A 22,988-nucleotide genomic window follows, 5' to 3' on the forward strand; every position below is an offset into this window, starting at 1 on the left:
CCAGATGGAATTTCTCAAAGGCTGACGGCCCTTGTTTGAAATAATGTCATCAAACATGTTACAACCTGAACTCTTCAGTGATATTTCCGACCCTCTGCGATTGTTTTCGGATGAACTCAAAAGAATTAGTGACGAATGTATTCTAAAGTCCTCTACAAATCCTCACATACGTGAAAGGTACTAAATCGAGCATCCACCATCTTAACAATGGAGATCAATTACTGACAGATAAGTTCGATATTGCAAATAAATTGGGCGAAATTCTTGCTCAACACTCTTCCTCTTTTAACTATGTGCCCCAATTTCAAAAATATCAAAAACAACAAGAAAAGGAAACTATTCATTTCAATGCAGATAATGGAGAGGATTATCATGAAATCTTTTCTATTCATGAGCTCCATGATGTTCTCGACCAAGTTCATCATAATGCTACAGGAGCTGATAACGTCCATAACCAACTCCTAAACCATTTACTAGAACCATGCTTACACACCTTGTTAAAAATGTTTGATGATGTCAGGGCATTCCCATCATCATGGCGTGATGTCATAGTTGTGCCTATAACAAAACCTGGACGTGATCATACTGACCCCTCGAATAATCTTCCTATTTCCTTGACTAGTTGCGTTTGTGAAAATATGCAACGGATGATCAACAATAGATTAAATATACTACCGACAAGAAATAAGGGAACTAATGAAATAATAGCGAATTTGAAACTGCTTTAAATATCCACTAAATCAATTTTAGGCGTCAAGTTCAATATCTGGCGTGTCCACCATGTTGGGCAACACATTCACGGCACCTTGATGGCATGCTGTTAATCAATTTCCGGATGGTTGCCCGTGGTATTGCCCGCCATTCCTCTTGGAGAGCTGCACCAAGCTGGGCCAGGTTGGCGGGTCCTGGGTCCCTGGCGTACACCCTTCGACCAAGAACGTCCCAGAGATGTTCAATTGGGGACAGGTCTGGGGACTTAGAGGGCCAGTCCAATGTCTGGATACCTTCTTGTCGGAGATAAGCGGAGACAATTCAGGCCCGATGTGGTCTGGCATTATCATCTTGGAATACAAAATTACGGCCGATAGCTCTAGCCAATGGAGCCACAACAGAACGCAATATTTGGTCAACGTATCGCTGACCAGTAATGGCTCCGTTAATGATGACCAAATCTGATCGTCTGTCATGTGTAATCCCACCCCAAACCATGACACTACCACCTCCATATCGATCATGGTCAAGAATTGCTGCTCTGGCATATCGCTCCCCGCTCCGACGCCAACAACGTTTTCTGCCATCTGTGAATCGTAGGCAAAACCTTGACTCATCAGAGAACATGGTGTAACGCCAGTGGCGCATAGCCCGTCCCTGATGCTGCCTAGCCCATGCCAATCTTTGGCGCTTATGGTGAGCTGGAAGGGTGACACCCTTAAAAGGTCGTCTTGCTTTCAGACGAGCTTGATAGAGTCGGTTTTTAACGGTTGAGGTTGAAATGCGTCTTCCAGTGAGTGTGCGGAATTCTCTATTGATGGCAGGGGCCGATTTAAACCTATCGCGTAGAGCAATTAACGTAATGAGACGATCCTGTCGTGGTGTCGTTGATTTTGGTCTACCACGCCCAGGTCTCGTTGCAACCCCACCCGTTTGACGGTACTTATCTCACAGGCGTGAAATTACACTTTTTGATTTACCCATCTGCCGGGCAACTTCACATAATGATGTACCCCCCTCTATCATCCCCACAATTCTCCATTTTGTTGCTTCACCGAGATACTGCCTCGGAGGCATTTCTGTCAGTAAGTGTCAATCACTATTGCATTAGTGATTGCGACTTCTCCAGTACATTTACAGGAGTTAACTTCTGTACGCACGTGTAGCACGTGCTGGGCATGCATTATTCGAAATTCCATTGTCATTGGATGTTGCGTTTGGGAGATACGCCACGATAACGGACCCTGTCACAGTCGAAGTCATCTACATTCAATTTCTTAGTTCCCTTATTTTCTGTCGGTAGTATATGGTACTTGGAATCCAATAATTTACTTACAAATACTCAATGTGGATTTCGGTAAAATCGAAGCACTGTTGACCATTTCGTCCGCTTGGAGTCAGTTGCTAAAATGCAATTATTAACAACCAAAATGCAGTGTTCATCTTTTTCGATTTAGAAAAAGCATATCACACTACATGGAAATATGGTATTTTAAAGGATTTACATAATTTTGGATTACGAGGCCGTTTTCCTCACTTCATATCCAACTTTTTATCTGACAGGCAATTTCAAGACCGAGTGGGTTCAACCAGTATTTTGTCTGTCACTTTATTTAGCATTGAAATTAACAGTTTAGCTCAAGTTTTAAATGAATCAATCGATGGTTCAATTTTTCGATGATTTAAATATATTCTCCCGCGGTAAAAATATTGAACAACTGCAGTTATGTTTAAACAAAATATAAAAAATGGTGTCTTGAAAACGATTTTCTAAATCCAAAACGAATTCTATACATTTTTGTAGAAAATATAAACCCCACAGGGACCCAGAACTATCTTTAAATGGCACACCCATCAAAGTTGTTAAAGAGGCCAAGTTCTTGGGTCGAATTTTTCATTCCCATTTAACATTCCTGCCACATATTAAATCCCTTAAAGCCAAATGCCTGAAGGCACTAGATTTGTTGAAAGTTATTTCCAACTCGAAGGGGGGAGGTGATCAAGCTACTCTCTCACACTTATAGTGATCACTGGTTTGTTCAAAACACGATTGTGACTCCATCGTACATGGTGGAGCCTGCACAAGTAACCTTAAACTTCTTGATTCTGTCCATTACCAAGATTTAAGACTTTGTCATGGGTCTTTCAGAACTTCACCTACTGAAAGTCTCTACGTTGAGGCCGATGAACCATCACGTACACAACGGTGCATAAAACTGTCTTTACATTACATTACCAAATTGTACTCTAATGAATCTAACCCTGCCTATAACTTTTCAATCCCCTTTGTGAGGACTTATACAACAAGACCTCTTCTCCTGTTTCGCCTCAGAATTAATACATTTCTATATTTGGCCGGCATTGAGCTAGAAAATATAGCTCCTCACTGCCTTCTTTCGTCTTCTCCTTGGCAGTTGGTTATCCCACAAGTCGACATAACGTTAACTTCACTTAGTTAACTAATGACTTACAATATAAACAAGAATATCGTCAATTAAAAATAAATATAACAATTACACATCCTTCGTTACAGACGGGTCCAAGGACGGAGGCGCAGTAGTTTGTGCCATTGTCATTGGATCCAGAACAATATCTGCTAAATTACCGGATTGCAGCTCTATTTTCATAGCTAAAGCTACTGCTATATTAACGGCTCTTAAATATATTCAAAGACACCCTAGACATAAACAAATATATAGTTTACACAGACTCTCTTTCGTGTCTTCAGGCTATTGAAAACGTATTTTGTAAACATCCACTTTTAATAGAAAGTATTGAATTGTGTAATGATCTTGCTACTGGCCAATACGACAGCGTCTTTTGTTGGCTACCCAGCCACGTTGGAATTTCTGGTAACACGATGACCGATCTTGCTGCTTAGACAGCACTCAACAAATCTGTGACACCACTTCTTATTCCATATTCTGATTTTAAAGCTACCGTTAGATTTTATGTCCGTGGTCTGATGCAGAAGAAGTGGGACACCCAAGTGAGTATCAATAAATTACATGAAATAAAACCTTACATTGGTTATACCTACTTGGGTTGTCAGTCCAGATTTGAAGAGGTCGACGATGTCGTATTGGCCACACAAGGTATACTCATGAGTACCTATTGAAGGGTGAGGATCCTCCGTTCTGTATCCCTTGTGATGAAAGAATCACGGTCAAGCATGTCCTGTTTGACTGCGTTGACTATTCATCACACGGGATAAGTATTTTATATCACGATCTTATTATCAATAACAGTTGTCATTTAATTATTTCATTTTTAAAAGATTTATATTTGTTAAATGAATTGTAAATAGATAAATATTTTATGATTGGAAGTTTTATTTGTAGCTTAAAATTGTTCGTGGCTGTATCCTCGACGGGGGTTAAAGTACTGTAAAATTATTGTCCTCCTGCGAGGGTACGCAAGTCCCAAAAGAGTTTCAAGTACATTTAGACTTTCCACCTTTTTAATCGTAGAATATGTGTATTTTTATCTATGGCTAGATATGTCTGAATTGCTAACGGCTAGAGGGATGATGTAAATCCAGCTGGGGACCATGCAGGAGGCGAGTGTACTGTAAGTCTCCATAGTCCCTAGTGTGGTGATCTTCCTTCAGTTGCTGGCAATCTATAGCCCATTTTTATACTGTCTTGTCTGAACTTGCAATCCAATTTTAGAGATAGATGCTAGTTTTACTTCTCAAATACTGTGATAGTCTAGTTTGTTTTACTGTCCTCCGTCGACAGGTTTTTATAATTTACATGTATTTATGGTGAATTTACAACTTGTTTTAGTCACGATATTGCTGAAACAATGCCGACGTGACTATAAATTTTAACTCACTCATTCACTCATTGGTGTCTTATTGACACCAATCTCATCAAATGTTAAAAGTTTCACTCGTGACACTAGGCATTCCTTTTCTCTTTATCACAAAACGTTAACGAAACGAGCAAACCTGTTACTTTTGATGTCAAAAATATATTCAAATTATAATCGTTAAAGACCGTTCGTATTCATGTGTCTTTTATTGGTCGGTCAGTCTTTAATCTTTCTGCATATATTTCAGGCCTTGTACATGAGCGTCATCCTGTATGGGCAAGGAATAGCACTACAAGCTGGTAAGACTGGTACTTTGAAAATTGAAACACAGTATTGTTAAAATCACACCTACTACCACTAACTACATCAAACTTATAATATATATACTAATTGACACGTAAAGCACATCCCAAACTGCATCAAGCTCAAAACAATCGATGCCAAGGTGTATAAGCACCCTTATACACGTTTTGTATACATGTGACACGTCCATAAAATTGTACATGTTGCACTCGTGCTTTCATATATTGGCAAATATTATTTCAGTTACGTCGTATTTGCATGCGTTTATGCAGGGATCTTTGATACTATTCCTTTTTCTGACATTACGCTTAGTGCTTAGGCTAAAGTGGTGTTGGACTATAGCCTGACATTATATTTTGTGACGTCTTGAAGACAACAGTAAGACAACGAAGTCGCACGCACAAACAAGCAATCTATGACTCCATACAAACACATACTGCATACCTGGAATTTCAACCGTAGAATTGGAGCTTGAAATCTTAAACTTCGTTCTGTGTCTCTCATTAATTCAGCTTTCAGCAAAATTGCAGCTCCATGACAGTTGTCTGTAAGTATTCATGTCTGAAACAAACAATCCCGTAATCGTTTCAAATACAATGAATTTCCAACAACTAAATTCTCGAGTCTTATTCTGTTTAATCGCCTTTTGACAGGAGGCAAACGTAGCTATAACCCTTATATGTGGTTGCAGATTAAAGACAAACTACTTCTTTAATGACATTTCCAGTGACAGGGCTCTCCACACTGGGGTCAATCTTAGCAACGTCAGCGGCAGTTGTTCTCTACACAACTATTGTAAGTTACATTTGATTATCGTCATAAACCAAGCAATATAATATTCTCAATTTTGTGATTGTTTCCGGTGAAAACATTGTATGAATTTCAGCTTTGACCGAAAAAGGGTTTTGCCATTGTCATCTGGATTTCAAATGGTCGGTCCAGTCTTGGTTTAAATGTATTATCAATTGTTTACCCCTTTTGTCATTCGATTTGATGAAGTGCATACGTCGAATATCCCAGAAACGATTATAGTCATGTAGCATATACGAGTGAGTGAGTGAAATAATATTTAACGTCATATCGGCAATATTTCAGCCAAATCGTGACGGCAGCCATGAAGAGCCACCTCCTCGTGGTGGGTGCTGGGTAACGCTAAGTGCTCTTCTCCCGTGTGGACCCGGGACAGAATGTGTCGTAAGAGGCGGCTAAAATGGGCAACCTGTTTGTCGTGGGTTGCGTCCCGTGTCGGTGGAGGACGGGAACCTGGTGGCTTAGGGCTTTGGGGCTTTTAACTGCTTTCCAATTGCCCAACACACCACTTTGGCCCTTACTTCACCTAGACGGGTGGTTGAATGGGCCCGATTCAACCAATCGGCTGGTCATGCCAAGCCCTATGCATGGATTATATATATATGTCATTGCACAAATTTTATTTGGACTTTAATTTCGGTCCTGGCTGAAATTATTCATCGACGTTTCTGGTTTTGGAATGTATTTGAAGTTCTGAATTTTGCCTAGAATCTTAAGCCCAGAAGGCGGTGGCTCATGGTCCAATCTGGTGGATTAATTCTTTGTAATTCTTCTACTGGAGTATACTTTACGGGTATCCTTGATGCTGCAAGCTGGAGGCCCGCTTGCTTTAGCATTGTCCTTGTGATACTCCGTGGTGGGTGGGGAGCTCGGATGATGAACCATATACACTAACTATGGCGTATGAAACCCCATCAAAAAAACAAAACGTCCACTTGATACTGACCATAGACCGTCTGCATCGATTGAATATTGGTCGCGTTTCGTTGTTATTGAGACTCCTGACAAGACACCGTTAAAGTTGAACCCCTTTGCTGTATCTAAGGGTGTTCAAGGTATTGCTGGGGAGGTGAAAAACATTAGACGCTTGCGTTCGGGTGCCCTGCTAGTCGAATGCGGGAAAAAAGCAACAAGCAACGAACCTGATGAACATGAAATCTTTCGTGGGCATTCCAGTCACGGTCTCTGCTCACAAGACCTTAAACACTAGTAAAGGTATCATCAGAGATCGTGATCGATTGTTTGCTGAGATGTCCGAACTTGACATAGGATCAGAAATGAAAGGTGTGCTGTGCGTCAAGCGCTTTTCGACTCGAAAGAACAATGAAACATTCCAAACAAATACATATCTGTTTACTTTCTCATGTCCAAATGCTCCAAAATCAGTGAAGGCATGCTATTGTAACATACAAGTTGACACCTACATCCCCAACCCGCTCAGGTGTTTCAAATGCCAGAAATATGGACATGGCGTGAATACTTGCACATTGTCTTTTGCGTGTGCTAACTGTGGTGAGAAAACACAAACAACAGAAGATTGTGACAGTGATTATAAAAAATGCACCAACTGTTCAGGCGACCATTCATCTTCTTCGAAACAGTGTCCTATTTGGAAAGAACAAATGGAGATAAACAGAATAAAATTTACTCAAAATATCTCCTTTTCTGAGGCAAAAAAACTGGTAAAGAGGTATGATTTTCCAGAAAGTTATGCTACAGTAGCAAAAACATCATCGGAGTCTACCCCTAAAATAACAAAACCATCCACAGGATGCCAGACTACCTTGACGTGGGTAAATTGCGATTCTCCACAGCTTTCGTACCCTGCCATATCATCTCAGACTGAGGAATGACTTCCTAGTACCTCAAAGTCTTCTTCTGATCACAAATCATCAACTCAGTCACACTCAAAGTCTCAACCGACAGCTGATAGTCAACAAACTGTGAAAAGTAAACCGAAGCCAACGCCTGATGCTTCAAAACAACAAAGTGGCAGGGCTCCTAAAGCGTCACAGAACAAAATTCAGTTGTTCAATAAATACGGGTCTCTTGAAGACATGGACGTTCCTGAAAATGTCCATTCTAGGGCACATAGCTTGTCGCCCTGCAAAAGAGAGCGGGGTAGATCCCCAATAAATCCCCTCAAAAGATAGTTTATTCCAATAATATTGTACAGTGGAACTGCAGAGGATTGAGGACTAATTTACATGAATTACAGCTATTAGTTCAAGACTTTACACCTTCAGCGATATGTGACCTAGAGACATATTTAAAACAAACATACATTTGACCTTCGTCAATTTAATGCACATCATTGTTTTGCACCTCTGGGTGATAGGGCCACTGGCGGAGCATCCATTCTAGTCAGACAAAACGTTATTCAAAGCCCTGTTTCACTTAATACTAATATGCAGGCTGTTGCAGTGAGAATTACGTTACATGTAGCGTTTACGCTATGCTCTCTTTATATTTTGCGTCTTCAACGTTTGCCAAAACTGATCTTCAAGCTGTATATGACCAACTAGCGAAGCCCTGTATTACAATGGGAGATTTAAATGGGCACAACCCACTCTGGGTTAGTGTAATTACAAACACTAAAGGTAAATGGTTGGAGGACTTTTGTTCTGACAATGGTTCATGTATTTATAATGATGGTTCCAACACATATTAACACCCTGGTACAGGGACCAAGTCTGCTCTCGACTTCTCACTCACAAATTCAGAACTACTTAATGAATTTGAATGGTCAGCCCACGATGACCTCTGTGGAAGTGACCATTTTCCTACTATACTAAAATCTGTAACTCCATCTAATGTTCCTCCATCATCAAGGCGGAATTTTAAAAGGGCTATATGAGCTTTATATGAAACACTGTGTGCGGAGAAACTTAAACCTGAACGTTTTATTGACGTTCCTGATGCTATTAAATGTTTTTCTGATGAACTGAATTCCATAACTGATGAGTGAATACCAAAGTCTTCTGCAGTTCCACATATTCGAAAACCATGGTTCAGCGATGAATGCAAACAAGCTAGGAAGGCAAGGAAAAAAGCAGAACATTATTTCCGTCGCCATCCTATGGTGCATAATTTAAATAAATTTAAAATTTTAAATGCTAAAGCATTTAAACAGAACAAACGCCAATCTTGGCAAAATTATGTATCTAAAATAAATTCTCGGACACCCATGTCCAAGGTATGGAACATGGTCCAGGAAATTAAATGTAAAGGTACTAAATCTACTGTCCCTCATCTTAAATTAATCAGATATTGCGAATAAACTGGGCGAAACTCTTGCTAAACATTCATCCTTTTTCTAATTATATACCTATATTTCAGTCATATCAAAGACAACAAGAAAAGAAAACTATTAATTTCAATTCTGATAATGGGGAAGATTATAATGAAACGTTTTCTATTCATGAACTCCATACTGCTCTTGATCAAGCTCATGACACTGCTACAGGAGCTGATAACATACATTATCAACTCCTAAAGCACTTACCAGAATCCTGTTTAGAGACGCTCTTATCAATTTTTGATGATATTTGGACTTCTGGGAAATAGTAGTAGTACTAATACCTAAACCTGGACGTGATCATACGGATCCATCCAATTATCGTCCGATTTCATTAACTAGCTGTGTTTGCAAGACCATGGACCGCATGATAAATAATCGACTTGTTTGGTACTTGGAAACAAATACCCTTATCACAGATATACAATGTGGTTTCCGTAAAAACAGAAGTACTGTCGATCACTTAGTGCGTTTAGAATCATTTGTGAAAAACGCGCTGATTAATAAACAACATGCTGTGTCTATCTTTTTTGATCTTGAGAAGGCATGTAACACAACCTGGAAGTATGGCATTCTGAGAGATTTACATGATTTCGGTTTGCGAATTCGTTTGCCTGAATTCATAGACAAATTCTTAAATAACAGACAATTTCAAGTCCGCGTGGGTTCTACCCTGTGTGATCATTACAACCAGGATCAGGGTGTTCCACAAGGCAGTATTTTGTCAGTCACACTTTTTAGTATAAAGATAAACAGTTTATCGCAAGTTTTAAACGATTCAATTGATGGATCGTTATTTGTGGATGATTTTAATATTTCTTGTCGTGGGAAAAATATGAATACCATTGAACGGCAACTACAGTTGTGTTTAAACAAGATTAATAAATGGTGTCGTGAAAACGGCTTTTAATGTTCTAAATCGAAAACTAACTGTATACATTTTTTGTCGTAAATATAAACCACATAAAGACCCTGAACTATCTAGATGGCACACCAATTAAAGTTGTGAAGGAAGCCGAGTTCTTGGGTCTCATTTTTGACACACACTTAACGTTTTTACCGCATATTAAGTCACTTAAAACTAAATGCCTGAAAGCACTTGACTTGTTGAAAGTGGTTTCAAATTCTAAATGGGGAGGGGATCAAGCTACCCTTCTCCATCTATATCGATCTCTCGTGCGTTCAAAACTTGATTATGGCTCCATTGTCTATGGTGGAGCCTGCAAAAGCAACTTAAAACTATTAGATTCAGTCCATCATCAAGGTCTAAGACTTTGTCTTGGCTCCTTTAGAACTTCGCCTGTTGACAGCCAGTATGTCGAGGCTGATGAACCATCCCTTGAGCAGCGACGTATAAAATTAGCTTTACAGTAAGTAACAAAACTATATTCAAATGAGTCAAACCCTGCATATAACTGTGTTTTCAATCCTCTGTATGAGGATTTATACAATAAGAAACCTTCTCTTGTTCCGCCTCTTGGTTTAAGAATAAAACCATTTCTGCTGCCAGCATTGAGCTGGAAAACATAGCTCCTTTCCGTCTTTTTGTCTTCTCCTCCTTGGCAGTTGGTTAGGCCACAAGTTGACCTAACATTAACGACTTTTAAAAAATCAGAAACGAATGAATTACAGTATAAACAAGAATATAATCAACTGAAACATAAATATAGCAATTATAAATCCTTATTTATAGATGGGTCCAAGGACGGTGGCGCTGTGGCTTGTGCCACTGTCATTGGATCCAGAACAATATCGTGTAGATTACCTGATAACAGTTTTATTTTTACAGCAGAAGCTAACGCCATACTAACAGCTCTTAAATATATTCAAAGACACCCTAAACGTAAACAATATATAATCTATTCAGACTCTCTTTCTTGCCTTCAGGCTATTAAAAATATCTCTTGTGAACATCCACTTTTAATTGAAATTATTGAATTGTATAATAATCTTGCTACTGGCCAATACGACATCGTATTCTGTTGGCTACCCAACCACGTAGGCATTTCCGGTAACGCAATGGCCGATCTTGCTGCCAAGGCAGCACTCAACAAAGCTGTGACACCACTTCTTATTCCATACTCTGATTATAAAGGTAGCATTAGAACTTACATCCGTGATCTGATGCAGAAGAAGTGGGACACCCAAGTAGGTATAAATAAATTACATGAAATAAAACCGTATATTGGTTACACCTATTTGGTTTGTCAGTCCAGATTTGAAGAGGTTATTTTACGACGATGTCGTATTGGCCATACTAGATATACTCATGTGCACCTTTTGAAAGGTGAGGATCCTCCGTTTTGTATCCCTTGTGATGAGAGAGTCACGGTCAAGCATATTCTGCTTGAATGTGTTGAATTCTCCATCACAAGGGATAAGTATTTTACAGTTAAATCAATGAAGGATCTTTTTACCAGCGTTAATTCATATTTAATTATTGTTTTTTTAAAAGAGATTGATTTTTTTGGTGGAATTGTGAATGTTATGTTGTGTAAATAGATGTATTTTAATGATTGGTAGTTTGGATTAGTAACTTGAATTGTTGGTGGCTGTGCCCTCAAAGGGGGTTTAAGTATTGTAAAATTATTGTCCTCCTGAGAGGGTACGTAAGTCCACAAACATTCACAGTAAATTTACGTCTACCAGGATTTTAATCGTAGTATTCATGTGATTTTAATTTCGGCTAACTTTTCGTACAATCGCCAGCAGCTGAAGGGATGGTGTAAATGTAGGTAGCAAAGTCCCCATGGTTCCCATTGTGGTGATGGTCTGTTTTTGTATTGTATTGTCTAAATAGTGCTATTAGTTTTAACTTTCCATGCTAGTTTTAATTGAAATTGTGATATTCTAGTTGTTTTACTGTCCTTCGTTGACGGGTTTTTATGATGTACATATGCTATATATTCATTGTTGAATGTTCTCGTCACGATATGGCTGAGATATTGCCGAAGTGACGTTAAATATTAACTCATTCACCCACCCAATATCGTGACGAGAATATGGTTGATATTGAAATGAAATAAACTCAGCAAAAATAAAAACTTGACACTCTTTATTTTTCTTGAGAGAGTTGTTGTGATTATGATTAAATGCATTGTCAAAGGCATTACGTCACACATTCATTCCTCTGGTCGGGCCTACGTAGCAAGGGGGTAGAGCACTGCACGCTCAAATCACGTTTCCGCGTGCCACAAGTCACCTGACCTGTTGATACACGTGCAATTAATCTCACGGTAGCAGGGTAGAGTGTCATCTAGAAAAACACGGTTTTATGGTTGGTTATTCGTTAATTTGCAATGCCACGACTGTCAAACATTCAGCGTGAACGTGCCATTGCCATGCTGAATAGGGGAACGTCCGTCACAGATGTTGCGAGGGTTATGGGATGCAGTCGACAGACCATCCATAATCTCCAGACACGTGTCCATCAAACTGGCACCACAGCTCACCGCCCCCGTCCTGGTCGACCACGTGTGACGTCACACGCAGAACACCGACAGATTGTCTTACGTCATTTGCGTAATCGGTTTGTCACTGCCACATTCACTGGAAATGTATTGTTTGGGGGTGGAGTGACTGCCCAAACCATTCGAAATTGCCTGCGGTAAGCTCGTCTTCATGCACGGCGACCACATCGTGGACCAATTCTAACCCGTTTCCATTGACGCCAACGTCTTCTCCGGACACGGCGGCACCTGAGATGGGCGCAGCGAGATTGGAATAGGGTTGTGTTTAGTGATGAATCAAGGTTCACATTAACGTTTGCTGATGGAAGGGTTAAAGTTTGGAGAAGACGAGAAGAGCGCAATGCCCAGTGTTGCGTACAGGACGTGGATCGATTTGGGAGAGGTAGCGTTATGGTTTGGGGTGGTATGAAAGGTCATGCTCGATCCCGACTCATTGTCATACAGGGAAACCATAATGCGGCAGGATACAGGAACCAGGTGCTCGTTCCAGAGCTTTTGCCATTCATGGCAGCTCATGGCCCAGGTCCGACTTTCCAACAGGAAAACGCCCGACCTCATACGGCCAATTTAAGAACGACTTTCCTCAGGAACGCTGGCATCAATATCGTGGAGTGGCCCTCAAGTTCTCCCGACCTCAAACGCATAGAGGATGTGTGGGATCTGTTAGGCAGGCGGCTCCGTCAAGTAAGGAACCCTCCACAGAACTTGCAGGATCTTGGTGCCATGTTGGTACTCGCAGTTTTTGATCATGGACATTGTAGTCGCATTTCCGGTGGAACCGATTCCACGACAAACACGATCTGTATGCTATAACATCTTTACTGACAAGAGAATTGAACACAATCGTTCTTTCAAACCCATTTTCCAAAATGTTCAAATTATTGAAATTCAATTTTTTTTATTTTTGTTGAGTTTAGTTGTTTTCCTGCCCTTCGATGACAGGTGTTCTTAAGTTACTTTTAATTATCATAAATCTGTAACTTCATTTAGGCCCTATGTGACTTAAAATCATACCTCACACACTCACTTGCTAAACACCTTCCTCCCGTAGACCCGTGAAGCGTTAGAATTGATTTCCAGTGAAAAGCGACGAACGGGATCGTGTAGTCAGGTTCGCGGACGTGGTGGCTGACACATGTGATCGTATCAGGGTAGATCGATCACTGTTTTGTCCAGACCAGTCTCGATTATTTACAGACTGCCGCCATACAGCTGGAATATTGTGTGAAAGTTCAAAACGAAACTCACTCTAATTATGTGCCTCAATTTGAAAACGTATTGAGAAGAAACTACGTATTTTCAATTCCGACAACGGAGATGATTATATTGAAGTATTCATGAGGTCTATTATTCATTTCTTTGACTAGTTGTTAAACTATGGAACGAATTCTTAACAATAGATTAACATGGTAATTGCAATCCAATAATTTACTTACAGATATTCAGTTTGGATTTTGAAAGAAATGAAGTACCATTGACCATTCAGTTTGCTTGGAGTAATTTTTCAAAAATACAAATATCAATTATCATGCTTTGAGTGAGTGCATTTAGATTTAAAGTCACATCGGCAATATTTCAGCAATATCGTGACTAAAACTAGTTCTTAATTCACAAGACAGACATATAATATATATAGAACGCTGTAAACGAAGGGCAGTAAAACACTAGATGATCACAGATTGAGTCAAAACTAGTTAGCAGATATCGTTAAAGGAGAAAAATCATTTTGGACAAAACAACGAAAAAATGGGCAATAGGTCGCCATACGGGGACTCACAGTGCCTTTGCTACCTGCAAGGTCCCTAGTAGGATTTACACCTTCTCCTTAGCCACTGGCGATTGTAGGGAAATTTAGCTGAAAATTAATACAACAAAAATCCTACAGCTAAAATTTGGTATGTTTAAATATTACTTTAAATGTTTCGGGTCTTACGTACCCTCTCAGGGGTCAATACTTTAACGATACTTTAACCCTCTTTGAAGGTACTGCCACAAACAATCTAAGCTACTTATCAAAACTACCAATCATTACAACATATCTGTCTACAGAACATATTAATCAAATTTCATTAATTAAACCAATTTCTTTTAAAAAGCAAGAATTAAATGAAAATTAGCAGTATTAGAAAGATCCTTAACAGTTTTAACATGGAAATATTTATCCTTTATGATGGAGAATTCAACACAGCCAAGCAGGAGATGCTTGACTGTGACATATCATGCTTTGCTATCTGAATATGTAAAACTACTACCAATATAATGTTGAGTACTATATTCATGTTACCTTGTGCATTTATATGCTGGTGGTGAATAAAAAGATTTGCAAATAAATACTCATAATCAAGATGCAGTGTCTATCTTTTTTGATTTAGAAAACGTATACGACACTACATAGAAACACAGCATTTTAAAGGATTTATATCCAAGTTTTTAAATGACAATTTCACGTCCTTGTGGGTGACTGATCATTATCATCAGGAGCAGGGTATCTCAAAAGGATGTATTTTGTCTGTCACTTTAGTTAGCATAAGACGTAATGCTTTAGTTGGAGTTTTAAATGATTCTTTTGATGAATCGGTTCTCTTTTTTCCTTTCTTGGAAATCTACAACTCTGACAAAACTACAGAACCATTACCTTCATCTGTCATGCAAGCAAAGTGATGTTGAGAATCATCCTGAACAGACTGAAACCACAGGCAGAGGATTTGATTGCCGAAGAGCAGGCTGGTTTTCATTGTGAAAGAAGTACCACGGAACTGATCTGCAACATCAGACTTCTGAGCGGAATACACAGTAAACGGCAGCAAGACATCTATCACGTCTTTATTGATTTCATAAAAGGCGTTTGGCAGGTATGGCATGATGCATTATGGGACACGATCAGAAAATACAACATGGACCAAAAGCTGATCAACACATCGGCAGCTGTACACAAAGGCAAGGAGTCCAGTACTTAAGCAAGGCATCGTTGGCGACTAGTTCCACACATCAGTAGGAGTCCGCCAGGGCTCCCTCCTCTCGCCCACCTTCTTCACATCTGCCTTGAACACATAATGACGGATAACCTTAAGGGACACCAGGGCACAGTCAGCATTGGTGGCCGGACTACACTGACGGGCTGGCGGGGGCAGAAGAAGAACTTGCTAATCTGGTGCACTACCCGGACAAGACATCTGCCAGATACGGCATTGAGATCAGTGCAGAAAAGACAAAGCTAGTGACAAACAGCGATAAGCCCATACAGCAGAAAATCAAGTTCCGTTGACAGGAATTGGAATTAGTTGAAGTACCGTAATAATATTGTCCTCCTGAGAGGCAACACATTTGAAGTCAAATTTAATCTTCCATTTTTTGTAGCCGTAGTATATCTGCCATTTTAATTTGTGGCTAATCTTGCGTACAATCGCCAGCAGCTGAGGGGATGGTGTAAATCCAGCTAGGGACCATACAGGTAGCAGAAGTACTGTAAGTCCCCATGGCCTCTAGTACGGTGATCTCCTTCAGCTGTTGGCGATCTATCGCCTGTTTTTATATTGTATTGTCTGAATAGTGACATTAATTTTAACGTTTCACGCTAGTTTTATTTCTTAATGTAATATTCTAGTTGTTTTACTGTCATTCGTCGACAGTTTTTTTTTACCATATACATCAATTTCCTTTTTTCAAGAATGTTTTCGTCACGATATGGCTGCAATACTGCCGATGTGTCTTTAAAAATAAACTCACTCACTCAACCAACCAGTTTATTGTATCAGTCGGAATTTTACAATGAATGAATGAAAGTACATATGTGAATGAATGAAAGAATAAATGATACACCACGACCATCCGTCCCAAAACATGTTAAAGAACGCAAACATATCGCTTTTTTTAAAAAAGGACACTTTTGTTTACATTAATAATTAATTCAGATATATATATATATATATATATATATATCCTCACGTGTTTTTTTTATTATGAAACTATCACTATTACTTTTCGCCTGATAGCATATTCCCTTCATGAGAATTAAAGGTGTATGTGAAAGACGTTTTGGAGCAATAACTAGAACCATTTAAAGAACGCTGTGTGGTATTTCATTGCGGATCAGAATAGATCGGCGATATGTCACATTTTTTCTCACTCCTAAAATACACCGTAACCTTTCTTTAAGTCACAAAACTATCACTATTGCTTACAATTCCCTTCTAAGAATTAAACGGATGTGTGAAAGACGTTTTTACGGACACAATTTAGTCTATCTTTGCGGTGAATCCATCATGGAAGCCAGTGAGTTATAACATATCGACGTGAAACTTTACTACAAGTCTACTATCCTAATACTAACACCAATAACAATTATCTGATTATCTGAATTAACTTTTCTGAAGTGACAAAATACTTTACTTATCTTCTACATGTAGGTTTTCAGTTGTCACAACACTCAGCGAATTTAATCAGCTGTTGAAAATAAACCTGGCTCAAACTTAAATACTGGGCTGCCGCCGTATTGGCTACACTGGTTACGTAACGACCCACGGCATACGTTCAAGAGCTTTTCGAGGAGTTTCCTCTCCCTCTGTATATAGTCTCCGTGCTTGGTGCGATGCTCACCGAAGACGGCTCAAGACCGAAGTCCTAGCAAGAGCAGCGCAGACAGCAGCAACACTTGCAGAACTGAAACCAAAGTGGAGAGACAAAACCATCAGTCTGTCAACTAAACTGAAGCTACAGCATGGGTTAGTCCTGTCAATCTTTTTATGTGCATGCGAGACACGGACAGTGACAGCAGAACTACAGAGAATTCATGACCGTCAGAGGTGGAGACAGCTGATGCAGCGTCCACCAATGCACCAGCCCTACGACCCCGGGAAGGGTTAAGGGACTCGTGAAACATAAATCATGAATTGATGGGTCGCTTTTTGTGGATGATTTTGGCGTTTCATGTCTTGGAAATAGCCTTCATATCATTTAACTATCCAATTGCAGTTGTGTTTTTACATAATAAATAAATTCAGTTACTGAATTCTAAATTTTCTAGATCGAAATCTGAAGGGAGGTCAAAATCTTGGAGGTATCAGTTTGTTTGGCCGCATATTAAATATGTTAATGTCACAGACAGCAGGGTGCAGAGCGGATGGGGTGGCCAGCATGGCCACCAGACCTGAACCCAGTTGAGTATTCCAGGGATGAAATCGGTTGACGTGTGCACAGACGTCACCCGGCACCCGATCTCCCAGCAAAATACACCGAAAGTCAAAAGTCCTGGTTTTCAGTGAGAAACAGTTCTAGAAAATCTTTTGTTGAATGCAGGTTAGGTTTGACGAAGAGGTAGATAGGCCGAATCATGCCACAACACCTGTATTACACTGTCTCTGTGTGTGTGTGTGTGTGCGCGCGCGCGCGCATTGGTCTGTGTGTGTGCTTGAGCACAACAACCAGCCTTATCGGGCGATCGACCTCGTGTTCACCAAGTCGAAACACACCAAAAGGAGGCAACTCTCAAACACTACCTTAAAGGTGTGTCGCTAAAACACTGTTACCCGTGATGCGAAATGTGACCCATAGTAACTATCACTTAATCAACAATAATACAAATTAGAGAAAACACACTCTCCTCACAAGAGGATTAGAATGCGATTCCGCAAGCTTTCTGTAAGAACTTGATAAGGTTCACGAGAACAAATGCACCTGCGTCTTACAGGTGCAAGGAGGGTTCAAAAGACATGGTGACCGAATGCGTCACGATTGTCATTTTCATTTTTGGGGTTGTCAGTTGGGGGTTGGTCTGTACAACTGATGTTTGCCAGAGCTGCCTGAACTTGGTATGTCACCATGTGTCACGTTTGTCAACACATTGAACATTATGACACTCTCAGTTGTATTATTTCATAGAAACGTTTCTTTACACGTGTTTTATATCATCTGACCTTTTTATTGATGACTTCTAGTTCAATACAAGTTTTAAAAAAAACCATCCATGCTAGTCGGGTTATTTCACAGTCCTTAGATAACTTGATTTTCTAATGACACGTATTTACTGTATGTGACAAACTGTTGTGGTCACGGTATAGTTGAAATACTGCCAATACTCACTCACTTACAAAACATTAACGTATCTGGTGGGCTTTGCTTAACTTTTCGGGGTCTAAAAATAGCCTTTTGCAAAACGTGTGATTGAATATGAGGTACAGTGATAATACATTGTTATCTATCATAATTATATTATTATGTCTTCAGGGTGGCCTTAGAGCAGTGATATGGACAGATGTTCTCCAGTACATCATTATGTTTCTTGGGATACTTGCGGTAATTATAAAGGTATTAATTATGACTATCGCTTTCATGTTATGCAGAAAGTAGCATCAAGTATTTGTAGAATATAGGTTTCTAATTCCCTGATATATCCTGTAGTACTATCTGATATTGATTATGGTTGTGGAATGCATGCTCAGTGCCCTTTGAGGCACATTATATGAAAGGCCAGGGTTTATAATTGTACAGCCGGCAATTGTACAGCGACGCTGGTTGGATAAAGTACTGAAATACTAAATGTGTTGGTGAATTGTAATGAATACTTGAATTCAATGCAACAGGGAACCATCGAGGTAGGAGGAGTGCAGGAGATATGGAACAGGGTACATTCAGGAGGAAGACTTGTGTTCATGTGAGTACTGGTTGTGATGAAGGGAGACTTTGTGCTGAGTTATATTCCTTTACAAATTCTGGAGATACAGTCATGCATGAGCTTACCACCACATTTCATGGAACATTGTGCGACCATTCATCAGAAGGTTAATTACAAGGTTGCAACATTCAAAGACTTATTGAAGCTTTCTAAATGTTTAATGGTAGACGTACGCGGGAACATTTCTGAATTGGAAGCATCAGTGAAAAAACACGGCCAATGTAATTCAATATCTAAACATGTAGTTTATCTTCCTGTGCTTTTGTATTTTGTCCGATAAACAACATGTTACACTTATATGCATTTGACATAGGGCTTTCAATACCGTGTATTCGCATTGTATGGACGCATTTGAACTTGCTTGTCTTTTCAGATTTGACCCTGACCCCACAATCCGACATACCGTATGGAACTTAGGAGTCGCCAAAGTATTTCTCGGGTTAGGTTTAGTTTTCAAACCCGCCTATCTACAGCGCATTGCCGCCACGAAGTCCCTCACAGAAGCAAGGAGGTATCTGTACATATACATTTAAGAACAATAATATTTCTTTTGTTTTCATTACAAAATTACAGTAATTGGACCATAAGTTGAGTCAGTGGTTAATGATGATTTCACACAAGGGTTCAATACAGTTCATTTTCCATCCAGTCAGATTATTTTCAAGGCCATTTCCCCTTTTGCGTCTTACGGAATCTGTTTCAGTCGATAGTCGACACTGATATCTCTCTGGAGGTGACGTTTTATATTTACCAGCTGTAACTATATATAGTGTAAATATCGTGCATGTTTCATCATTCCAAGTGCTAACATTGTTTAAAGTTTAAACTTTATAATAAATGTAATTCTACTAAACTTTCACATTCAAATCCCTCAACTCATTTTGGCTAATGGTTATAGTTGTGGATTTCTAATCCAGAGGTTACGGTTTCAAATCCGTTTTCAACCAGCTGAACTTTTGTAACTAAATTTAGAGACCAGTATACATAATGTATTTAAATTAGCCTCATTTAGTCTCGTTTCTGTATATCTCTCCTTTCAATTTTCAACTGAATGAGGTACCACAAAACTAAGTACTTCTGTTAAAGAGCGATGCTGTTTGGGCTAATCTGCACTCCCGTATTTGGAGCCTTTTGCATCATCAGCGGTCTTGTGGCATATAGTTACTATGATTACAAGAGATGCGACCCAATAGCGTCCAATCAGATCGACAACATTAATCAGGTATAATCACGATATATAATACTGTCGTAAATGGAAACCATAATAGGTACAGTTGTATGACAGCAGTACAGCGGATCGGTACAGATCGAATTTAGGTTCATCCATTATGCTTTTTGAAAATGTAAATATAGTCGTATGTTTAACCTAGAGTACAGCAGATATGTTTTGGGTTTTTTAATGTCTTGTGAAATGTAACATTGTTGAAGAGTGTTACAATCGTTTCTGTCAAGATTCATAAGACCGCAGTCCTGTGAATGTTGCACTTTCTCTTCAGGTGAAGGACGAATTTAAGTCTCTACCGTTTAAAATTGATACTTGCCAGTGATCACACAGGAACTTCAACAACTGAACATTTGATGCTGAATGCACACTTAGCCCTTGACTTCCTTGAATTCACTCTCTTCCCCAGGTATTACCATTCTTGACAATAGAAATTTTCCGGAATCTACCAGGAATGGCAGGAGTATTTCTCGCAGCACTGTATAGTGCATCTCTTAGGTCAGTTTGATATCATCAGTTTGAAGATTTGTTAATTCTTTGTACACGGTCTTACACAGATATATCTAACTGGGATGCACATATGGTGAAATCTACCTAACCACAATGCTCACCGCTTACCACAAGTTAGCAACAAATAGATTGAGAAGCCAGTACGTTTGTTTGTGTGCAAGTATTTATAAGTAAGGTAAGGTGATGAATTGTGCAACCTGAGTTCATTTATCATTAGTGTTTATGGATAATAGAAAGTGCAAAATGTGCAGTCACATCTCTGACATTGATTCACAATTCACTGCTCACTATTTATATTTTTCAGTTCATTATCATCAGGACTCTCAGCCCTTGCAAACATAACATGGGAGGAATTTGTAAGACTGCGTTTTCCTGAAATGGCAGAGTCTAAACAAATTGCAGTAACCAAATCTTCAGGTATGACAGAGATTGTATTGAAATTGTATTGATTGTATTGAAACATTGCACTGACCTGTGAAGATGCAGGCTAGAATTGGTCTAGCAGTAAATTGGTCTGGTAGTAAAGGGAATGATAGCACAGGCTCAGGTCCCGTAGAAGCATTAATCTATCAACCCTAGACTGTCTGGGTGTGAAAAAAATTTGGTGTAAATGATGACAGGGCATCATTCGCCATCTATGCAAAATCGTTCTGACACTTTAATAATTTTACCAATCCCCCTTGAAACCACCGGGTTATTTTTATGGATACATATCTAGTAAACAGTTCAGTGTCTATTTCCTAAGATATCTTTGGTTTTGGAAAGGAACGTTTGACTGGCCAGTTCCCTGCCCTATTCAGTAAGTTGTATTTTAAATCTCTTGTTTCACTCGGTGGTACTTGACTAGTTGGGAACACTTCAATGGTAATCTTGCACTGTTGATAGGTTCAACTTGGCTTCAGACAGAACCCTGATCTAGCCTTCGTTCAGGGATTTCATTGGAGCCAACATGAAATGAATTTGAGAGCTATTCCCATCCGTCCCGAAAGCCTGGCTTTCAGTACTCGTCTTTCGCAGATTTCTTGCGGGCTTCAGCAGAAGTTGTTTAGGTCACATGCACTGCCGTAATCCCACAGCCGAGGGAGTTTTTGACAACCTCTGTTACTGATTATGATTTCCATTATGTAATGCTGTTGTTACGAGGGTCATATTTCGTAGCACAATAGTAGTATTTTAGCGGGACGCTTTAAGGTAGAGCTTTAGAGTTGCCTCCCTTCAGTGTGTGTTTTGACGGTTGGTAAACAAGACACTGAGTGAGAAAGTTCTACATCTGTCTGGTTCTTCATCAACGTTTGACCTACATTGAAAACCACTCGCTGCATAACATTTACTGTTTCAGTGAAAACCAAGACTTTGATGGGTTGATATTATATTTGTGGCCCATTACTTTTGATTTGACTCAGCTGCATTGTACTATTCTCAATCATTGTATCTTGCTTTTGTTTGCAGAACATATTATTGAATGTATTAGACTTGCTTGTATTATATTTTGCTGGTTTACAGGGGATTTGGCAAATTATTAACCATAACAAAATTAGGGTCTTGTTTTGGATAGAATTCATTTGACATTTGAGACCTATTGTGAATATTTTTTCTCATTCATCCACTTTTGCGACCAAAGTTAATGGTGGAACCAGCAAAATGGTGTTTGAATTTGAGAAGTTTGTATTGTCCCCTGACTCTGAGACAGTAAGTCAATTGCGCAAATCAGATTTGTTGCATATTTCTTCACATTTCAAACTTGATGCCATGAGATTTTGGAAATGGTTGAAGAGGACGGTTCAGATCAATTGGAAATAAAGAAACTTGAGATTCAGTCACAAATTTAAAGAGAAGAAATGGACATGTAAATGTTTGAGATCGAGAAAGAAAGAAAGAAAATGGAAATCACAAAATTGGAAACTGACAGAGAAACTGACCTGAAAAAGCTTGAAAACCCTTATCCACCTACAAAGATTGATGACTTACATTAGGCAGCGATTTTGGCAGATGATTATTGTTTTAGGTCTCCAGGTAATACAAAGTTTTCTGACCAAAAGGGTTTTCCCCAGGTAGGACTTCAGGACATGCAGGTTACAGTTGTGTTAGAACAGGTTCAAATTCTTTCGGCAAGAAGTCACATTCTTTTCAGTCTAAGCCTAAGGCTACCAGTGGTTCTGATCCTGGTTGCAAGAAGTA

The 22,988-nt window shown here is 39.4% G+C and overlaps 1 protein-coding gene across 1 annotated transcript in view; it reads left to right on the plus strand.

Moving 5' to 3' along the window:
• LOC137292113 (sodium-coupled monocarboxylate transporter 2-like) overlaps positions 1-22,988 on the plus strand; it is an 89,066-nt gene that overhangs the window by 45,614 nt on the left and 20,464 nt on the right. The window contains exons 3-10 of the mRNA XM_067823655.1: positions 4,775-4,826; positions 5,558-5,625; positions 18,631-18,711; positions 18,987-19,057; positions 19,452-19,589; positions 20,165-20,300; positions 20,710-20,798; positions 21,115-21,227. Coding sequence (XP_067679756.1) covers positions 4,775-4,826; positions 5,558-5,625; positions 18,631-18,711; positions 18,987-19,057; positions 19,452-19,589; positions 20,165-20,300; positions 20,710-20,798; positions 21,115-21,227 — 748 coding nt within the window. The remainder of the gene's footprint in view (positions 1-4,774; positions 4,827-5,557; positions 5,626-18,630; positions 18,712-18,986; positions 19,058-19,451; positions 19,590-20,164; positions 20,301-20,709; positions 20,799-21,114; positions 21,228-22,988) is intronic.

The sequence above is a fragment of the Haliotis asinina genome, chromosome 7 (assembly GCF_037392515.1).
Source record: "Haliotis asinina isolate JCU_RB_2024 chromosome 7, JCU_Hal_asi_v2, whole genome shotgun sequence".
NCBI lineage: Eukaryota > Metazoa > Mollusca > Gastropoda > Lepetellida > Haliotidae > Haliotis > Haliotis asinina.